Raw genomic sequence first — 22,205 nt, 5'->3', positions numbered from 1 at the left:
CAGCCGAAAATGTTCTATCAGCGTGGAATTGCTATATACATCATATGTATTTTTTCCAAAAAAATTGAGTGCGAGCATTTGCCCCTCGGCCCCAACGTGACTCAATCCATGGTCCCGTAATCCTATGAAAAGTAAAAATGAGTTTAGATATACGTGATAGTTAAAAGTAAAAACAAGTTGATACTTTCCTAAAATGATTTTCTTTTATATAATTAGATTATACATAATAATCTGTCATTTTCAGGCTAAAACACATTATTTTCTAAATTAATGTGATCAATATTTATTATTTTGTCGGAAATATTATTAGATTATTAGTTGTCGGAATTGTGCTCTTCTTCCCTTTTAAGTTACAGCAAGTTTACTCCTAGAAAATATTGTTTACTTTTCTGCATTTATTTTCTCTCACTTTTTCACCAATTAGATTCTGGAGAATCATTTAAAAAGAATTATAGATATGCCGGTCATTATTAAAAAGAAGAATTGCCATAATAAGATTCCTCCTGTGTCCCGGCCATTCCTGGTTATCATTGATAGAGATTTTACCGGTGCTGAAGGTAGCTTGCTTGCCAAGCCACCCACTTTCTGCCAATTTTATTTTTTGATTTAGTCAAAGAACCATCAATTTTTGTGTGTGTTTGTTTGTTTGCTACCCACTCGAAAGGGTGGGGGCGTCTCTACTAAATTGAGAGGTTTAGTGCGTGCTTAAAGTGACTTCATAAGAGTGGTGAATATATTTCAACCAACCATGCCTTACTCGACAAAGTCTCCATCATCCATCAATTGCTTAAATTCTCTGCTTAGTTACAAGCTTGCACTACCATGGCACCGCCAAATTTTTTTTACTACCTGCAAAAACATGGATATTTAAATTTCAGTTTTAATTTTGACTGGTCAGTTGTCAACTTGTCATGCTTTTATTAATATTTACAAGCATTTACCTATATATTTTGTGTGTATGAACACATTTTTTTTAGAAAATAAGAATGAGAGGGAGAGATAACGTGGGGAGTGGGAGGTTTTTTTTTTTTTTTTTTTTTTTTTAATATTGAAGGTATTTTACACTTGTAGGTGAGGCTTCAATAAAAAACAGTAAAATTTAGACCTGTGAAATTACATTATTGCCTATTATTTTTTTTTTGTGATAGAAGACTAAATTATATTTTCACTCTTTTTTCGTTGACAAAGAGAGTTTCATTAATTAATATAAATAACAAAATTCTCAAAAGAAATTAGAATTTATTAGTGAAGATTTCAAAATAATAATCTACCATTAATATTAAACAAAATAATTGACCCAAATCACTAAATAACTGACCCAAATCACAAGAAGTTACTTTTTCCATCAACAGAAAAAACAGTAATACCCCTACTGAGCACCCCCACCAATCTTTGTCTTCCCCACCTCCACCTTGTTATACACAGAAGAACAAAAGCCCAAATTTCCAGATTATTTCCAGAGTGTAGGAAAAACCAAATAATTATTGTCTTTTTGTCAATTTGCTTTTCAGATGAAGAAATTCTCGGTTTTCGATTCCTCATCAGGAATTAGATACGATACCAACTCCACTCCAATGATTCCATCACTTCTACACAAAGAAAATGCACCAAAATGGTAATCCATCTTGTCCAGGAAAGTTGGGATTCTCTTCTTCTATTTTCTCGGCATCCAATCAAGAGCTTTAAAATATTTTACTTTCCCAAAAAATTTCACTTTTTTGATCCGAGAAGGTCGTATATATGCAGCGGTTTTACTCTTTCAGTTTTGCTTCTGGGTTTTTGAGTACAGGACAAGTCTCTGAGGTGTTTACTGCTTTTGAAATCTGAAAAGTTATGAATTATGTAATTCTGAGTTTTTATTTTTTTGAAGTAATAAAAGCTTTTATACGTTAATGTATTTTTTTTCCTGAAGAATTTTAGTTTTCTAGCTTGAGTCTGTGCTCTGTTGGGTTACTGAGAAAATGTACACTACCAGAGTAGATAATGACTTTCTGTAACTGGAGTGAGGTTCTGGAAAGTCTGAAGTTATATGGAAAGCTTGAACATTTTTTTGGGATTTTTGAGAACGACGGTGCTGAGATAGTAGAATGCTTGACTGTTTTTATTTTTGTCCATATTATTTCGAAGCATTGTATTTTCTCGTGGATAAAAAAGTATGAGGTAGGTAGTAAGGAAAGTATGCCATTCATCTGCAAAGTTGTAATTTTTACTGTTTTCTTTTACCCTTTGAAGAGATTTCACTGGTTCCTGGGTTTTTGTGGGGCTAAATTCAGTTTTACCATATAATGCAGGAGTAGCTCTCAGTGGGGACTGAGAGCTCAGAGTGGTGGATTGTGTGCTTTAAAAGTGAATAATTCTTGTGAAAAAAAGTGACCAAAAAGATGGGTTTTCAGCCTTTGGATTGGTATTGCCGTCCGGTGCCCGGTGGGGTCTGGACAAGAGCAGTGGAGAATGCTTTTGGTGCATACACGCCGTGCGCGGTTGATTCTTTAGTTGTCTGCATTTCTCATTTGGTTGTTCTGGGCCTGTGCATTTATCGAATATGGCGGATCAAGAAGGATTTCAAAGTCCAGAGGTTCTGTTTGCAGTCCAAAGTTTACAATTACATGTTGGGGTTATTGGCTGCTTATTGCACTGCCGAGCCTGTGTTCCAGTTGATCATGGGAATTTCAGTGCTGAATTTAGATGGGCAGACTGGCCTTGCACCATTTGAGGTTGGTTTGTTGTGTACTGTGAATTAATCGTTTAGCATTTAGCTGCTCTATTTGGTGTTACCGTAGTTAGTACAGATGAAGTTCTTTTACGTAAAATTTACACTTAAATGAAGTGAATTGAAGAAACCAATGTTTCCATTTATCAAATGTAGGACAATTAGGTAGTCATCACCCTTTAAGTGACAAAATAAACCAAGTTTAACAAACTAAGAACCGTGATTTCTAAGGAGATATCAAGTTTAACAAACTAAGAACCGTGATTAATGTAAATGCAATGAAATTAGGGATTTTACACTTAAAACCCAGTTAGCTTTAGACCATTGGCTTAGCATTTTTCACATGTGAGTGTCATTAACCTGCTCATATTATTTTTCTGGGTAAGAAACAAACTTTCATTGAAGGGAAAACAGAGTACAAAAACAAATTATCAGTAAGCTTACACTCATGTGCTTAATATTTTAATTTCATCTTTTCTCGGCAGGTATTTTGTCTGATATTAGAGGCTTTTACTTGGTGCTCTATGCTGGTCATGATTGGTGTGGAATCTAAGATCTATATCCGTGAGGTCCGATGGTTTGTAAGGTTTGCGGTAATTTATGCTTTAGTGGGGGATTCCGTGATGCTGAATCTTGTTCTTTCACTGAGGGAGTTATACGACAGGTTTGTGTGTGACTGTTTACCTAAATTGGTTCCTTCCTTACCAAAAGATGATATCACTGCTTATAGTTTTAAGGTTTTTGTTTGGTTTTATATTACTCCGCTAGTACATTATCCAGGCTTGTGGTTGTGCAAGACAACTTACAATCTTCCTGTGTAACCGTTGCAGTTTTGTACTATATTTGTACATCAGTGAAGTTGCTGCTCAGGTTTGTTGGCTTGTTTTTCTTTTTTGACGTTCATTTTCACTGGTTATGCTTTTGTTTCCTCTTTCTGTCCTACTGTTTTTTTAAATGTCGCAATGTTTGAGGTTTCTTCTTAAAAGTAGTGTAAATAGTGTTTGAGCAAGTCTAATTTCTCTTATCCTCCAGCACTGCCTTGTAAAAAGCTACTATTTACCAATCCATCTTAGAACCATCATAGAATTGCTGCATATCTAATGTCATTGTTTTTTATATGTATTTTCACTCTGATGTAGGGTTTGTTTGGAATACTGTTGCTTGTGTACGTTCCATGTGTGGTCGATTATCCTGGTTGTACTCCAATCCGTACTGAATCAATTGATGATGATGCATATGAAGAACTTCCTGGAGGAGAGCAAATATGTCCTGAGAGGCATGTGAACATATTGTCAAGTATGTATGTAATTTGATGTGATCCTAATTTCCCTAGCCCTGTATTTGTTATTTGCTTGCTAATTTTGCATGGTGCAAAGGCAAAGGAATAGATTGTTAGTAATATTCTGAAGACTCCACCGAACCCTCTTTCCATGGCTGATTTCTCAACTCATATCTTGGTTGTGTTTTATCCAGGATTGCTGTTTTCATGGGTGAATCCCCTTATGAAGCTAGGATATCAAAGACCCATTACAGAGAAAGATGTCTGGAAATTGGATACTTGGGATCGTACTGAAACACTGAACAATAAGTGTGTGCTTGTTATTTTCAAATTAGTTTCTGCTTAAACTAGTACAATCATGGTTTGCTCATCATTCTTTTACTGGCTTTCTAGGTTCCAAACATGTTGGGCTGAGGAATGTCGAAAGCCTAAACCATGGCTTTTAAGAGCATTGAACTCTAGTCTTGGCGGAAGGTAATATATTCCAGACTTTTCATGTGCAGTTCTATGTACATGCTTCTCATTCATATTTTGTTGTTCTGTTTATAGGTTTTGGTTTGGAGGCTTTTGGAAGGTAATTAGCTTGTTCTTCCGAATTTATTATGTTTGTTAATAGTGTGCAAAGTTTGATACAGATGTAATAGTACACAAAGGCCATTACACTTATTTTTCGCTAATTGGAATAGTGTATGTTTTTAACTTTTTAATCAACACTTACTGCTCTTCGTCATTGTTGTTTTACATTACATGCTGGTCACACTCTTCAGTGAGTTGTTCTAGAAATTAAGAGTTATTAGTTTCTTATTTGTTTCCTCAAAAGTTTTGCACGGTAAAATTGAACGCATTGTGTGCTATAACTTATTTTATTTTTTGTTGACAACTTGTAGATCGGGAATGATCTTTCCCAGTTTGTGGGGCCGCTTATTTTGAATCATCTCTTACAGGTTTGTGTTTATACCCTTCCCTTTTCTATATTTTCATTCCCATGTCTGTCTCTGGTACTACTAGTTATTTTAATATACAAATCAGCAGGGATAATGATTTTGGTGATTGGGCCCATATGAGGGCTGTTTATGAATTTAACTTGTGCTAGTCAAGCATTCCTGGGTTCTGTGTATTTGCCATTTTGGCCATAAAATTGTTGAAACACGATAACTAAATAGAAATTTTGACTACGAAATAAAGAAAAGAAACAACGATGAGACTTCAATAACACAAAAACTCTAGTCGCTGTAATGTCGGAATAGCTTTAACCTAACCTTCGCCAGGTATGTTAATTTTTAAAATTATGCTGCTGATATGTCATAATTCCTGCATATCTCTGAATTCAGAATGTGTATCAGAGTCCTGTGAAATGATCCTTTATTGTAATTATCATAATCATTCCTTCATTTAATCTAAAATTGTCTGCAGTCTATGCAACGAGGGGATCCAGCATGGATTGGTTACATCTATGCCTTCTCAATATTTGCTGGAGTGGTATGATATAAGTCCTTTGTTTTGTATTTACGTCATTACTTTTGCCAATACATAGCTTGTTTTGCACAGCTACCCTTTAGTATCACATATATTTGCATACTCCTGCTGCTTTAACAATTTCAAGGGATGTTGCAGTTACCCTGCTTGGTGAATTGACAAAAATTGCTTACCTAATATAACCTGCTTTCCCTTTTCCTAAATTTCCTGTTTTTCCCTGAAAACCTTGCACAATATCCACTAGCTGGTGTTTGAACCTTGGAACATATCTTGCACATTTATTTTTATTGGGAGGATGTGCCTTGATTACAGGTTGGTGGGGTGTTATCTGAAGCTCAGTATTTTCAAAATGTCATGCGCGTTGGCTTCCGGCTACGGTCAACCCTGGTATTTTGTGTTACTCTTTCCAATCCCATTTTAATTGTATTAGGTTTTATTCCAATATTTGTTTGTATTTTACCATGTTTATAATATCATCAATGTCATTCTTTTCCCAAATTTATACTATTATTTAAGAGAACTTTGTTGAGGAATTTTGAGAAAGTTCCATCTGTGCTCATTTATACATTAAAGGATAATAATATAGTTAGGGTAAATCATTAATGAACAGTCATTTCGAAACTGAAGATATAGGAAAAATGCTCCAACTTTTTTTCTCCCACAACTCTCCCTCCCCAGTATAACTCTTGTTTCACATGCATGGCAGCAACCAACGCAAGTCTATCAGTTTGTGAGTCCCTTTACTTAGTCCTGGTCCCTGGGTGAATGAGGATTGGAACTTTACGGTAGATTCTTAGCTCAGGGATGTCTATAGATGTTTGGTTTTGTTAGGCTAGGTTTTTGTTTAGAATCATGAAATACCAAACCCAAACTCAATTTTACTGTGCTATTTACTGGGGGCTTGTGACATTTGGCTGGTTATTTATGAGTTCTTGAGAGAGTTAAGGTCTTGTTACTTTTCTAATATGTTTGGAGTGGAGATTCTTTTTAGCGTTTTATGTTTGGGGGTTAAATAGTAGTATGGTCTTCTATTCACTCTAATAATGTGTGGATGTAGTGAACTCATAATTTTATGAAGAATTTGGATATATCATTTTTCGAAGTATGATTCTAATTTCTACAGTTTTCTTCTTTTAGGTTGCTGCTGTATTTCGGAAATCCTTAAGGCTGACTCAAGAAGCAAGGAAGAAGTTTGCCTCTGGGAAAATAACCAACTTGATGACAACTGATGCTGAAGCACTTCAGGCACGCACTCTGAACAGTTTTTGCATGTGTCCTAAAATTATCTTTTGAAAGTGAAAATTATTTTTTAATTAGAGATTACTATAACAATTTCCTGAAGTCAGACGATAGTAAAATCCCCGAATGTGCGATTGGAGCCATAATTCTCTGGACACTTTAATCTCAGAACATAAGATGTTATTTTCTTTTTCTACTTATTGTCTACTCAAAATTCTTTTCAAATGAGATTTGGGTTTATGTCATTCTTGCCAAAATATATACAGGTGGTACCAAACAAATTGGAGTGTACTAATCATTTTGTGCTATTATTTGTGAAGTTGTTTAGGTTGGTTGGTTAATTTGTTTTTGTTTCCTTGCACAGAAAGTATCCCAATCTCTTCATATTTTGTGGTCAGCTCCATTTCGTATCGTTTTCTCCATGGTTCTTCTTTATCAGCAATTGGGAGTTGCTTCACTACTTGGTGCCCTCATGCTTGTTCTTTTGTTCCCCCTACAGGTAACATAGTTGCTGCATTTGATTTTGCTTGTTTTCCAATAAAAGCTATGTTAATTTTGCTTTAGTGACTACATTACTATCACAATAGAGTGTGCCTGTCTGTACTGAGTAGTGAGTAACTACACCACAGTTTTATATTTGGACACCTTATACATGTTTAGGTCTCCTATCTATTTAATGTGTCCTGATCTTTGCGATTTATTTGGAACAGACATTTATGATAAGCAAAATGCAGAAATTGTCCAAGGAGGGGTTGCAGCGTACAGACAAGAGAATTGGTCTGATGAATGAAATTTTGGCTGCAATGGACACTGTGAAGTATGACTCAATTTTGGTGATATGCCTATATATGTTAGGGGGATTTATATGTACTGTTTTTCATTGTGTTTTCCAATGGCTCAGATGTTATGCATGGGAGAGTAGTTTCCAATCCAAAGTGCATAGTGTTCGAACTGATGAATTGTTCTGGTTTCGAAAAGCATCACTGCTGGGAGCGGTATGGCAATTTTTTTCTGAAATTTGCATTTTCTTACCATATCCACTCATTTGATGTAAATTTCTTATAATATCTCTTTTTTGGAAGGTTTTCAGTCCTATAAGAAAATCACTTCTGATTTCATATATTCATGACATGCCATCAAAGTGCTACAGTTGATTACTAAAGTAGGCATTTTGCATGATCTTGTTTCTATCATGATCATGTGCATATCCAAATTCATTGAGATAGATGTTATGAACGTCAACTTTTTTTCCTTTTATTTTGACCGACTCTTTCCCTTGTTTTGCAGTGCAATGGATTTATACTAAATAGCAGCCCAGTGGTAGTCACTGTGATTTCATTTGGATTGTTCACTTTTCTTGGGGGGGATCTTACACCTGCAAGGGCATTTACTTCACTTACTCTGTTTGCTGTGCTTCGGTTTCCCCTATTCATGCTTCCTAATATAATAACCCAGGTTCAACTTCTTTCCCGATACCCAAAAATGATAATATTTCCCTCAAACATTTATAGTGGTTCAAACTTTGGGTTATTCTTGAAGATGGTTTTTTTTTTTTGGGTAATGTGATGTACATGCAAGAATATTTCAGTGTTTTGAATCCATGTTGGTTCTTTTCTGAAAACAGTTCTTGCCTATACTTTGAATAAGCAGTTTAACAATATGTTGGCCTCTTGAGCATTAAGTATTCTGTTTCAATTTCATGTAAATAATCAAAATAAAGTTCTTTGTCTGCCAACTTTGTGAACTTCTTGCATGTTTTCTTCTATTACAATTTCTAATGGTAGTTTATTTTTACAGGTGGTTAATGCTAATGTATCCTTAAAGCGCTTAGAGGAGCTACTTTTAGCTGAAGAGAGAGTTCTTCTGCCAAACCCTCCTCTTGATCCAGGACTGCCGGCCATCTCAATTAAGAATGGATACTTTTCTTGGGACTCAAAGGTCTAGTTGACAATGTTTCTTTGGTTCTCTGTGGCTGTTATGAATATTCTAAGCGTACAATTGATTCATTATTACCTATATGTGTTCATTATGTAGTCAATTTGTTCTCTGTGGCTGTTACATCATATAAGTTTGTGTGTGTTGTAGAAGGATTCCATATATAAGTAATCTAGTGCTTGAACAAGCTTAGAAGTGTTTTGCATTTTCTCTATTGAAAGAAACAAACCTGAAATATATGTTTTCCTTCAGGCAGAGAAGCCCACGCTGACAAATGTTAATTTGGATATCCCTGTTGGTAGCTTGGTAGCAATTGTTGGCAGTACTGGTGAAGGAAAGACGTCACTTATATCTGCAATGCTTGGGGAGCTTCCTCCTGTAGCAGAATCAAGTGTTGTAATGAGAGGAATGGTTGCTTATGTTCCACAAGTTTCATGGATTTTTAATGCAACTGTAAGTTTTGAGCACCTCTTTTATGTATTTATATACATCTTTCTAACATATGTGTTTGAATTTTTGTATTTATATACTGTTTCTGTGAATATGGAAAACCTTGTGATTGAAAATTGCTCGCACAAATAATACTTGTTCTTGTTATCAAGATAATTTAGTTGGAGACGGTGCCCCCTGGGACGTGGTTAAACCTTGAGTACTAAATTAATTACAATGCAATCTACTTGCTCGTGCAAATTGGTCAGTTTCTGAATTTATGTTTTCAGGTACGTGACAACATTTTATTTGGATCTTACTTTGACTCCAGAAGATATGAGAAGACAATAGATGTGACTGCATTGAAGCATGACCTTGACTTATTGCCTGTGAGTACTCTTAGAGTTCTATCGTGCTAGTTCTTATAGTACATTTTGCAAACTTCCCATGTTACCTAGTAATTTGTAGGCCTAAATTTCTCGCTTGTTTCACTGTAGGGTGGTGATCTGACTGAGATTGGTGAAAGAGGAGTGAATATTAGTGGTGGGCAGAAGCAAAGAGTCTCCATGGCTAGAGCTGTCTACTCCAACTCTGATTTATACATTTTTGATGATCCCTTGAGTGCTCTGGATGCTCAAGTTGCTCGACAGGTTACTGTTTTACATCCAACTTATGTTATTCACTTCAGGAGTTCGGTTATCTGTTGCTTCTGCATTCTAATTCTAAATATAAAATATAATCTCTGATCTGTTGTTTAGCATGTCCTTTGTCATCTCCACAAATGTGTTTTCAGTAAGCTTTCAGTATTTCAAATATTAGGTTGAATCTGTCTTCTTTGTCAGAGTTAATTGGACTTACCCACATAAGCATGCCTTTATTTAAGCATTTGTGTTAACAGATCATAATCACATATTAATTTTGACAAATTCGTATATAAGTCCAGTGGATTCTACTAGTATAGTTGTATCTTTCTTTTATTTATACTGTAAAGCTTATGGATATTTCCTTAACTCTGGTTTATCTTGTCGTTTGCATTTTCCTAATTCCATTATTTCTTTCTACAACACTTGCAAGCTCTATCTCTGGCTGCTGAAAGTTGGTTATTAATAATTCTTTTGTATATTAGTCATCTAACTTTTCTTATGTATCATTCCAGGTTTTTGATAAATGTATCAGGGGAGAACTGAGAGGGAAAACCAGGGTTCTTGTTACAAATCAGCTGCATTTCCTTTCACAAGTTGATAGAATCATCCTGGTCCATGAAGGTATGGTGAAGGAGGAGGGAACATTTGAGGAGCTTTCCAATAATGGCACACTGTTCAAAAGGCTAATGGAAAATGCAGGAAAGATGGAAGAATATGAAGAAGAAGAAGAAAAAGAAGATAGTGGTACCATTGATCAAAACAGTGAAATGATTGATCATGGTGGCTCTTCAAAACCTGTTGCCAATGGGGTGGTAAATGGTATGCCAAAAAATACAAGCCAAGCAAATAAACCAAAAGAAGGAAAATCTATTCTTATCAAACAAGAAGAAAGGGAAACAAGCGTAGTAAGCTTGAAAGTTTTGGCAAGGTAAATCAGATTTTCAAGTATCCCCTTGAATTCCTCTTGTACTACGTTGAGAATCCCTTTATTCTTAAGAAACCTTGATCTCAGAGGGGCTAATACCATTTGCTGTTTACATTCGCACATTACTTAGCTAATCAATGCTTAGAAGTCTTTTAAATCTGCAATTTATCTTATCCAGGTATAAGGATGCGTTAGGAGGCTTGTGGGCGGTTATGATACTCTTTACATGCTATGTTTCATCTGAGGTTCTACGAGTTTCAAGTAGCACATGGTTGAGCCATTGGACTGATCAAGGCATGACAACGAATTATAACCCCGGTTTCTACAATATGATCTATGCACTTATATCATTTGGTCAGGTAAGAACACAGTTAAACATCAGTTGTTTTAAGTTAGGTGTTGTAATGTGTATCAACTATCTTGTGGAAGATTTTGCCTCAAATTGTACTGAGCAACTACATTTCTTGGTTTCAGGTTTTGGTGACACTGGCAAACTCTTATTGGTTGATTATTTCTAGTCTTTATGCTGCTAGGAGGTTGCATGAGGCCATGCTTAGCTCTATCTTAAAAGCTCCAATGGTCTTCTTCCAAACCAATCCCCTTGGACGGATCATAAATAGATTTGCAAGGGATCTTGGAGACATTGATCGTAATGTTGCTCCATTTGTGAATATGTTTCTTGGGCAAGCCTCTCAGCTCCTTTCTACCTTCATCCTGATAGGGATCGTGAGCACGATGTCCTTGTGGGCCATTATGCCCCTTCTCGTTTTGTTTTATGCAGCCTATCTCTATTATCAGGTACATGATTCTTACATGTTTGATATGCTTTTGGAGTCACCCTTAAGTCTTAACTCAAAGATACTAGGTGTCATGTACTTAGCCTGTTGTATTACCATGTTGGTCACTTTGGTATCAATTTCTTGCTGCACTTTGTATAATATTTTGTTTTCTCTTTGGGTAGAGCACGGCTCGTGAGTTAAAGCGCTTGGACTCCATCAGCAGATCCCCTATTTATGCACAATTTGGTGAAGCACTGAATGGTCTAGCAACTATTCGCGCATATAAGGCTTATGATCGGATGGCAGACATTAATGGAAGATCTGTGGATACCAATATCAGATTTGCACTGTTGACCATAAGTAGAAACCGCTGGCTTGCAATCCGTTTGGAAACATTGGGAGGCCTCATGATATGGTTTACAGCTACCTTTGCTGTTATGAAGAATGGAAGGGCAGAGAACCAGCAAGAGTTTGCGTCCACTATGGGTCTACTTCTCAGTTATGCGCTTAATATTACAGATTTATTGACTGCTGTACTGAGACTTGCAAGTCAGGCTGAGAATAGCTTGAATGCTGTTGAGCGGGTTGGTACATACATAGAATTGCCTTCCGAAGCTCCATGCTGTAATTGAGAGCAACCGCCCCCCTCCAGCGTGGCCTTCATTTGGATGTATCAAGTTTGAGAATGTTGTTCTACGTTATAGACCTGAACTTCCCCCAGTTTTGCTTGAGTTGTCTTTCACAATTTCTCCTACTGACAAGGTCGGAATTGTTGGAAGGACTGGCGCTGGAAAGTCCAGCATGCTAAATGCTTTATTTCGGATTGTTGAATTAGAAAGAGGAAGAATTTTGATTGATGATTGTGATGTCGCTAAGTTTGGACTGTCAGATCTACGTAAAGTTCTTGGTATCATACCTCAGTCACCGGTTCTTTTTTCAGGTACATGCAAGCATGCCACGTTGACTTAGCAAGCTATAATATTAGTCAAGAGTAACAAGAAGTTATTCCCAACACCTAATAAAGTACATTTATTCTAATGATCCTATTTTTCTATTTTTCTTAGGAACTGTGAGGTTTAATCTCGATCCTTTTCAAGAACATAATGATGCTGACCTCTGGGAAGCTTTAGAGAGGGCACATTTGAAGGATGCCATCAGGAGGAATTCTTTGGGATTAGATGCTGAGGTAAATGCTCAACTTTGCTTTACTTGACAGTGATTTCGGTCTCATTATATATAGGCTCTCCCTCATTTAGAGGTTACTTTATGTGATTCCGGTCTCATTATATTAACCTGACTTGTGATATGTCAAGGTCTCGAGGCAGGAGATAATTTCAGTGTTGGACAGCGACAACTATTAAGTCTTTCTCGAGCACTGTTGCGAAGATCAAAAATACTTGTTCTTGATGAAGCAACTGCAGCTGTTGATGTCAGAACTGATGCTCTTATTCAAAAAACTATTCGTGAAGAATTTAAATCATGTACAATGCTCATCATTGCTCATCGTCTGAATACCATTATTGACTGCAACCGAATCCTTCTGCTTGATGCTGGCCAGGTATGCTTCAGTTAGAATTCCTTAAGCTCATTCTTTATTTTCTTTTCTGCTGATGTCTGAGTGACAATGTGGAAAGATTATGGATTCTGTCTTATGGGATCCATATTGCAAATTTGAGTCAATTATACTTGAGCCTTGCAGCCTTTGGACTTAAAACGCTTAAGTGTTTTTGTTTTTGTTAATTTTTTTGTGCTTGCAGGTTCGAGAATTTGATACACCAGAGCACCTGCTGTCTAATGAAGGAAGTGCTTTCTCCAAAATGGTCCAAAGTACAGGCTCAGCGAATGCTCAGTATTTACGAAGCTTGGTACTTGGAGGGGAAGGAGAAAACAGTTTGGTGAGAGAAGATAACAGGACAAGTCGATGGATAGAAGAGATGGCTAGCCTCTTCTCGCTGGGCTGCAGCTGCTCAGTTTGCTGTAGCTGTAAGCCTCACTTCATCCCAGAATGGAAACTGAAGACGAGAACAGCATCCTCAAGAAGACGAAAGATGCAGTGATCACTCTCCGAGGAGTTCTGGAAGGGAAGCATGATAAAGAGATCGACGAGTCTCTTGATCAAAACCAGCTCTCTGGAGATGGGTGGTGGTCAGCTCTCTACAAAATGGTTGAAGGTACCGTGTGGCTCCATTTGATTACTCAACCCACATTATTTCCGCAATCAGAAGTAGATTCTGAATGTATGTTTTCATCTGTTTTCCAAAGCTGACCTGCATTTAAACGTTCTTTACTTCAGGTCTTGCCGTGATAAGCAAGTTGGCTTGGAATCGGCTGCAGCAACCGGAAAATGGTTTTGAAGACGGAATTGACTGGGACCATTGCTGACATTTAGGAAAATTGTCTCCGGCTTAGTGAAGAAGTTTAGATGACTAATTGTTACTCGATTTTTACTACGGTCTCTAATTTCGTTTTTTACCTTTATAGGGCGATATTGTTAACTAGTCTAATTTATGAGGAGGGAGGCTTTAACTTGGGTACAAGAGAGTTGGCACTGGCTTTTGTTTAACTAGCTTAATTAACGTCTACATTCGAAGTGAATGTATTTTGAAAATGATTTTTCGAACATTTATTTTCTTTAATTATTTGATATTTATTCAACTTGAATGTCAAAAATAAACATGAGCGTTAGAAGAAATGGGGTGTGTTTGCATGTATACATCACTTTTTATATCTTGTTCAGACGCACAAGTGGGTCAAGTCTCCAACTAATTCGTACTAAATTGCTTGCATATCTCTGTTTCTTTTATCACACGACATGTTATGTGATGAAGAGACAAAAATAAGCGCTACAACCAGTTACACTTAAGATTTTACCTCACGATAATACAGGTTCTTATCTATAATCGAGAATAAACCTTACTCGAGAACTTATTCTAAAAATCTACAACACTTACCAAGTTACGTAGAGAAAAAGATGTATGACAGTGACAACAGTTCGCTATGGCTCGTGAGGGGGATCAAATCAACAATGCGATGTCAACAGATGCTAATGCACTTCAGGTATGCTCTAAACGTAGATTGCAGCTTCCCTTGACATTTCTAGATGGCACGCATTGAAAGTAATCCTTCTCACGTTCATCTGAACAAATAATGTTGCGGATGTTATGCCTTGGGAGACAAGTTTCCAAAACCGAGTTCAAGGTATATATAAGAAATGATGAGCTGCCAAGGTTCCGTAAAGCGCAGTTACTGTCTTCTGTAAGGCACAACACATCATCCTGGAAGTCTTTTCTCCCTGATTTTTCAACACCACCTAAAGCACAATTGCGTCGATAGATTCAGTGGATAACATGTTTCCGCAGACTATCTCATTCGTAATCTTAGAGTTTCTCTGATCGACCAGCTGCCTCCGTTTTCCAGTTTAACAGTTTTATACTGAACAGCATCCCGGTTGTTGAGGCACCAACATCATTCACTGTTCTCGGCGGCGAATTGACACCTGCAAGTGCATTTATACGTCCCTTCCTCTCTTTTTTTTTTTTTTTTTTTTTTGCAGCGCTGCGGTTTCCTCTAAACATGATATCTAGCTTATTACCTAGTTTCAGAAGTGAAATTTCAACTACGCCGATAGCCTGCTAGCCCCCCTGTATACATCTATCAAGTTGGGGGGAGTGCAGTTTCCGAAGTGAAATCAAAACCATCAGTTGGTTTAATGTGCCCACAAACAGCCTCAATGGCTTCAACATAGCGACTCGAAGACGTCATTAACGCTTGGAATACATTAGGAAGGCTCGTTTTCAGGTTTTCCAATGTCATGGCCTTGCTAACCTGGACCGAGTTTAGATATTAGTACAAAATAGGACGCCAGTCATATATGAACGTGTTCTTACCGGTAAAAACACGTTCATTAGTAAAGCTGCAAATTTATACGTGTTTTTACCAGTAAGAACACGTTTATTATTAGAGCTGAAAATTTACAAGCATTCTCACCGGTAATAACCTTTGTAAAATTTCAGATCAATTAGTGAACGTGTTCTTACCAGTAAAAACCTTTCATACATAATTACCTATTATGTTGTAGTAATTTTCAAAATTATAATTTAAGACTCCGAAGTCTACTGTTTCCTAGATCTTTTTTTTTTTCCATGCATTTTGCCAACACTTTGCCTACTATTTTGGAATAATTTAGAAGCAAGGCTAGGTTGAGGCTAATAGTGATGTTTTGGCATGCCACGATGCAAGAGTTAGCGTGTCAAAGTGTTAAAAAAATGCATGGCATGACATGCTAACTTTTGCATCGTGGCACGCCAAAACATCGACGTTGGCCCCCGACATGACAAGCGTCGCGAAATGTCGGCAAAATGTATGTCATGACAAGCCATGCATTCTGTTAACAATTCGTGAGGCTTGTTTGGTGTTCCACGATTGGGGCTTAGGGTGTCAAGACAAGTCATGGCTACATTAACACTCGCATCGTGGCATGCCATCATTTTGTCAACACTTTACAGCGGAATAATTTAGATGTCAGCAATGCATGTCACGACATCCTAATCCCATAACATTCTCATCGCATGCCAAGCGCGCAAAACGTCAGCAAAATGCATGGCATGACACACTAACCCTCATATCATGGCATGCCAAAACATCGATGTTAACCTTGACATGACAAGCGTCACAAATTGTCGGTAGAATGCATGTCATGACACGTCATGCATTATGTCGACAATTCATGATGCTTTTTATGGCGTGCTACTATGTGAAGGTTTACGTCATGCATTTTGTCGACAATTCATGATGTATTCAGTTGTCAGCTCGCAAGGCTTGTTATGACATGCATTTTTCTAACACCTTGCCTTTTGGAATAATTTAAAAAGGAAAAAGATCTAGGAAAGAGTAGACTCTGGGGCCTAAAATTATTTTTTTCCAAAAATTAGTACAAAACAGGACACTAGTCATATATGAACGTGTTCTCACCGGTAAGAACACGTTCATTAGTGGAGCTGAAAAATTTACACGTGTTCAACCAGTAAAAACACATTCATTAGTAGAGCTGAAAATTTACAAGCGTTCTTACCGATAATAATCTTTGTGAGTTTGCAACTCAATCAGTAGATGTGTTCTTACTTGTAAAAACCCTTCATATATAATTGCCTACTATGTTGTAGTAATTTCCAAAAAAATAATTTTAGGCTCTGAGGTCTACTCTTTCCTAGATCATTTTTGTTACATGCATTTTGCCAACACTTTGCCTACTATTTTGGAATAATTTAGAAAAGAGCCTAATGTCGGGGCTAATAACGATGTTTGGGCATGCCACGATATGACGGTTATGTGTCAAAGTGTTAGAAAAATGAATGGCATTGCACTTTAACCCTCGCATTGTGGCACGCCAAAACATCGTTGTTGGTCCTAACATGACAAGCGTCTCAAATTGTCGGCAAAATACGTGTCATGACACACCATGCATTCAGTCAACAATTTGCGATGCTTGTTATGGCGTGCCACAATGCAATGGTTAGGGTGTCAAAACAAGTTCTAGCTATGCTAACACATCATGGCACGCCAACATTTTTCCAACACTTAGCCTATTATTTCGGAATAATTTAGATGTCGGCAATACATGTCACGGCATCCTAATATCATAACATCCCATCACATGCCAAGCATGCAAAACGTTGGCAAAATGCATGCTCATCGTATGCCAACAGTGATGTTTTGGCGTGCCATGATGCGAGGTTAACGTGTCAAGTGTTAGAAAAATGCATGGCATGACACACTAACTCTTGCATCGTGGCATGCCAAAACATTGATGTTGGTCCCGACATGACAAGAGTCGCGAGTTACCGGTACAATGCATGTCATGCACAACACCTAAAGCACAGTTACTATCTTCTGTAATGCACAACACAATCATCCTGAAAGGTTTTTTTTCTCCCTAATTTTTCGGCAACGTCTAAAGCACAACTGCGTCGATAGATTTAGTGGATAACACATTTTCTGAGGACTATCTCATTCGTAATCTTAGAGTTTCTCTGACCAGCTGCCTCCGTTTTGCCCGTTTAACAGTTTTATACTGAACAGCATCCCAGTTGTTGTGACACCAACATCATTCACTGTTCTTGGCGGCGAATTGACACCAGCAAAGGCATTTACGTCCCTTTCTCTTTCTGCACTGCTGCGGTTTCCTCTAAACATGCTGCATAGCTGATTTCCTAGTTTCAGAATTGGAATTTCAACTACGCCGATAACCTGCTAGCCCCCCATTATAAATCTATCAAGCTGGGCGCAGTGCAGTTTCAGAATTGGAATCAAAACCATCAGCTGTTATAATGTGCCCACAAACAGCCTCAACGGCTTCGACATAGCGACTTGTAGACGTCATTAACGCTTGGAATACATTAGGAAGGCTCGTTTTCAGGTCTTCCAATGTCATGGCCTTACTAACCTGGACCGAGTTGAGATATTTAGCCTTCTCGCTGTCCACTTGCTTCTTTAAGGCTTCAGTTTTGGCGCGCTTCAGTGACAATGGATGCTTAGGGCCTAAACCGGAACACCCATCTTCCGCAGTGCTCTTTTCCTCCATCTCAGCTAATGTACATAACTCCTTTTGCAGCCTTTTGTCAAGTTTTTCATATTTTTTCTGCAGATTGTGCTCCTCTTCTTGCTGCATGAAAATTGAGCGGATGGCTGATAGAAGGCTCTTAATGGCTTCTGCTGCCTCCTGCAAGCAAAAATAAAAAGCATAAAAAATCATAGCTCCCCACATAAAACAGCACAGTTTGTAACTTATAGTTTCAGAATTATAAGTACAACGCCAGGCACAAACTAGGTTACGAATAAAATGGTTCATAAAAGTAATCAGTTATTCTCAACTTCAAGATACTTACGAGGATTTGCACTTAATCTAAAGCACAATTGATTCATCCAATTTCCACATCTCAGTACATCTTGATTGCCTAATGCCTCAACGTCTAGTACTCAATTTAATACTTCTCAATTCTCATAAGATGCAACAAGAAATGTAAGCACATTTGTTTTTCTGTCAAAATTCAACCACATGTTTTACCTCTGCACAGCAAGCGTCCAACTCGTATTTTGTTATACAAGTGCGAAAGACTGAAAATCTTGTCAGGAAAATCAGTGATAGCCAAAAGAAGTACCTTATCCTGTAATCTTTCAAAGGCAAGATTCCATTGTTCACACATCCAACAAATAGAAGATGAGTAGAGACTCTTTCGATCATCATCAACAAGACTGTTGGTAAGTTGGATCCACCTGGAGAGGGTTCTAACATACTCTTGTTGAGATTTTATGACTTTGCAGAAGTGGTTGTACCAGCAAGAGACCTCGGCTTCTAGTTGAATTGTTGCTTGGCGGTGGTAGTTGCTACTCAAGTCTAGCTTTTGGATATCAGTAAGAGTATTCAACTGCTGGGAGATAGAATGCTGAACTCGGTGACACTCATACATTGTTCTCCACAAGTGCAAAAGCCTGCAAGAGGGCCATGCAAAAAGACATCTCAGGATACAAATAAGCGGGGGAGTGTTTCACCACATTCCATTAAAATGTGTAGAAGGGCAGTTGAGAATCCATGTTCAAGGTAACGGAATTTTAATCCTGAAGAGAAATGAAGTTCAATTAAATTAAGGTTTTCTTCAATTAAAAGGGTGCTTAGGGATAAAACAACCTCTTGTTCCATGTACTCACTACTAGGTTGGTATCAACTAGAAAGACTACTAAACACCCTGCTGTATGCAAAAGAAAGTGTGAAGGAAGGAGTACTAATGAAATTTACAGAACCAAGAGGAGGATACAATATCATCACTGTCTGATAACTATGGTGAATGAGATGAATGAGAACAGAAAAAAAAGTCATAATTTCCTTCATCATGAAGGACAATTTTCCCCGAGTGATCAAGAGTACTTTATGGTATCGACTAGAAAGACTACTAAACACCCTGCTGTATGCAAAAGAAAGTGTGAAGGAAGGAGTACTAATGAAATTTATAGAACCAAGAGGAGGATACACTATCATCACTGTCTGATAACTATGGTGAATGAGATGAATGAGAACAGAAAAAAAATCATAATTTCCGTCATCATGAAGGACAATTTTCCCCGAGTGATCAAGAGTACTTTATACATTCTACTGTCCTCCATAATCTAAAGCTAATAGAATAGCATCCATGTTATTTTTATAGACCAAGGACAAAACAATGGTTTTCATAATCTCAACAATACCCGGTAGTTAGCTTGACCAACTGAGGATACAGCTCATTATCTATGAGCTTCACTATAGAAGAACAAGTAGAGCTGATTGAGTGCTGAAGACGTAAGATTTCAGACTCCAAACTCTCAACGCTCAGCCTTATTTTCTCAGTCCTGGTCCAGTCATTGTTTTCATCCTCTAGTTTTTGTAGTAATTTGGTTTTTCTGTCATGCTCAAATTTGATAAACTCTTCCTCCTGCACAATAAAAATGATTAAATTCGGAGGGGGACAAGGCCTAGCTTGTGATATTTAAATACACATTCTGAATATCTTCACTGGATACACTACCGTCAATTACCATTCTTACCTTAACTTCTTTGTAAAGTGTCTTTTCGTGACCATATAATTTTTTCAGTGTGATGCAATGAGCTCCTGGCCTGCATGGTTCACTTGAACCACTAGACTCAACCGCATCTTTAGGAAATTGAAGCGACCTAGAAGACCAGCTCCATGGGAATGCACTAAAGACCTTTGTGGAATTGGAACTCTTCCCTGCAAATCGTACAGCAAAGAAAATATGTGGAGGAGCCTAATAAGCGAAGCAGCCAGTAAACACAAGTGCACAGGCATAGAGACTGCGTTAAGCTGCACGATAACAAAGTGTTGTAGAGAACTAATACGTTTGAAATTTTGACTTCAATGTGATATGTATTTTCAAGTTAGAAGTGTATATGTAGTTTTACGAAGTTCTCTACCATGCTACTAGTACTTTTTCTCCAACTTTGTTATAAAGTTTGTGTCTGTAAAAAAAAAAATTGTCAAGAAGAAGACAACATTTAAGAGAAACCAAATCCATAAATCAACAACATCTTACATTTGCTTTCGTTAGTACTGAGTGGCTCAAAAGTGTCTCCTCCTTGGATGTCCATAAGAACAGCAATTTCCTTTAAACCATCAGATGATTTCAGAAAATAATCATCTAACACCGTAGCTATACCCTCCAAGGTCTTCTTGCATCTCCGTAGTACCATGGGCATATCTGCAGTGTCCAAAGTATGCCGCTTCTTCACTGATACATCCTCCACGATGAGTTCTGCAAGCTGCAGATTCTTAGGTGGCGAATTCACAGCATTAGCAACCGTTTGCTCTTCCTGTTCGTCTTCCTCAAATTCCATGTTGGCCTCTTCCCATTTTTCCTCAAGTGTTTCCACCATTTCATCATGTTTATGATGCTCCAGTGAAGAAGGGCCAAAGAGGTCCCAAGACTCCCACGACGAGCTAGGGCCTGGAGGAGGTGGTGGAGTGTTGCTATTATCCTTAGTAAGCTCAATGCATACTTCTTCTGTGTAACTATCATACAACTTTCTCAAATCAGGGCTCAAAGGTGGTGGTGGTGGCGGGGAAGGAGGCAAATGGGGAGGCGATGAGGCTGGAAATTCCAAGCCGTAGGGAGCAGTACTATCAAGCTCCAACGTCGCCGACTCCGTAAATTGTCTAAGTGCTGCTCCAGTGTTTCTCAATGATCTTACATAAGCCAACTGAGCCTCTGCAAATTCACCTCTAAAACCTACCAAATGTTTCATTAGCTTCTTTCTCTCCTTGCAAACCCTCACCCTCTCTTCCTTATCAATCCTAGATGCAGCACAACCCATCTTCCCAAATTACCAAATTATACCAAAACAAACACAATTTCTTCTGCCTATTTACTGAAATTACAATAGCAAAGCTTTTCATAACATCCATTACATGCATTCCTTTATTCTGATCACTGAGAATAAAAATAAATAAATAAAAGCTAACAAATTCAAAATCTTTCGTAAACCAAAAGGCTTCAGAGGTTGTAGAAGTAACAGAAAAAGAGAAAAAGTAAAGTGGGTACCTTTTTTCTCAGTGAATTTTCAAGCATACACAGAGAAAGTTGGCATCTTTCACCAATGAATTCAAGGTTCTTATCCTCCAAATCATGAATCTGCTATCCTTGCACTGCATGCATCCACACTTCCAGTGCTTCAAAGTCCCCAAAGAAAATAAAACTCTCAGTAAAAAAAAAAAGGTTCACTTCCCAAAATCTCCATATCTCCCACAACTAAACAGAACCGGAATAAAAATTAATGGGTTTTACAGCAGCTTTGCAGGAGAAGTGTTTTTCCTGCCAAGCAGTTCCAGAGATGTTTTTGAAATTTTAGCATTTTTTATTTGGTTACATAAAAATTTGAACTTTCACAAAACAAATAAAATAATTTTTCAAAAAAAATGGAAAGCAAGACGACAAGATAAAGAATGGGTCCGACATGGAAACTGTTAAGAGAGAGAAAGGGGTAGAGAGAGAAAGAGGAGCAGGGATTTGCCATGCCCAGAATAAACGACAGGAGTAAAAACGACAATCACTGATATTACTAGTAGCAGGGTTTTGGGCTTTCAAAATGTTGTCACAGAAACTCGAACCTTGTTCAACAAATGAATGTCGCCTTTTCCATGCTTTTCAAATGGAAGACCATCTCTCCAAGCACGCAGAGAGGAGAGAGAAAGCAAGGAGAGAGAGAAGAGCTCGAGACCCAAGAGACAAAGAGAAGCAACCAAGG

General features: G+C 37.7%; 2 protein-coding genes across 4 annotated transcripts; one reads left to right on the top strand and one right to left on the bottom strand.

Moving 5' to 3' along the window:
- The first annotated feature begins 1,407 nt into the window (after positions 1-1,407).
- On the top strand, positions 1,408-14,071 carry LOC103952394 (ABC transporter C family member 2). Its single transcript, XM_048582157.1, is given in 31 exon segments — positions 1,408-1,615; positions 2,292-2,714; positions 3,196-3,374; positions 3,541-3,580; positions 3,850-4,006; positions 4,184-4,298; positions 4,383-4,463; positions 4,539-4,563; positions 4,877-4,933; positions 5,403-5,468; positions 5,778-5,852; positions 6,603-6,710; positions 7,069-7,203; positions 7,415-7,521; positions 7,606-7,699; positions 7,992-8,159; positions 8,502-8,642; positions 8,892-9,092; positions 9,359-9,457; positions 9,566-9,718; positions 10,225-10,640; positions 10,816-10,996; positions 11,112-11,435; positions 11,599-12,036; positions 12,038-12,356; positions 12,481-12,607; positions 12,734-12,974; positions 13,174-13,329; positions 13,331-13,422; positions 13,424-13,587; positions 13,710-14,071. Coding segments are annotated over 30 exon segments (4,881 nt in total). The 5' UTR covers positions 1,408-1,615; positions 2,292-2,381; the 3' UTR covers positions 13,799-14,071.
- A 3,203-nt stretch (positions 14,072-17,274) lies between these two features.
- On the bottom strand, positions 17,275-22,195 carry LOC103952393 (protein ALTERED PHOSPHATE STARVATION RESPONSE 1). 3 transcript variants are annotated; one of them, XM_009363981.3, is made up of 6 exons: positions 21,503-22,195; positions 20,498-21,391; positions 19,991-20,175; positions 19,655-19,878; positions 18,574-18,904; positions 17,275-18,134 (listed from the first exon to the last, which is right to left on the bottom strand). In XM_009363981.3, the coding sequence occupies exons 2-6, from the start codon at positions 21,273-21,275 to the stop codon at positions 17,688-17,690; spliced, it is 1,965 nt and encodes a 654-aa protein (XP_009362256.2). In that variant the 5' UTR covers positions 21,276-21,391; positions 21,503-22,195; the 3' UTR covers positions 17,275-17,687. The 3 variants fall into 3 exon arrangements, with proteins under 3 accessions (XP_009362256.2, XP_048438494.1, XP_048438495.1); XM_048582537.1 differs by having other exon boundaries at positions 20,498-21,329; XM_048582538.1 differs by having other exon boundaries at positions 20,498-21,255.
- Positions 22,196-22,205: the final 10 nt, after the last annotated feature.

Source organism: the organism of the source record quoted next, unplaced genomic scaffold, assembly GCF_019419815.1.
Source record: "Pyrus x bretschneideri cultivar Hongxiangsu unplaced genomic scaffold, Pyrus_bretschneideri_v1 Contig19, whole genome shotgun sequence".
In the NCBI taxonomy this organism is placed as follows: Eukaryota; Viridiplantae; Streptophyta; class Magnoliopsida; order Rosales; family Rosaceae; genus Pyrus; species Pyrus x bretschneideri.
The sequence above is the reverse complement of the archived record's forward strand: the minus strand, read 5'-3'. Positions and strand labels throughout refer to the sequence as shown.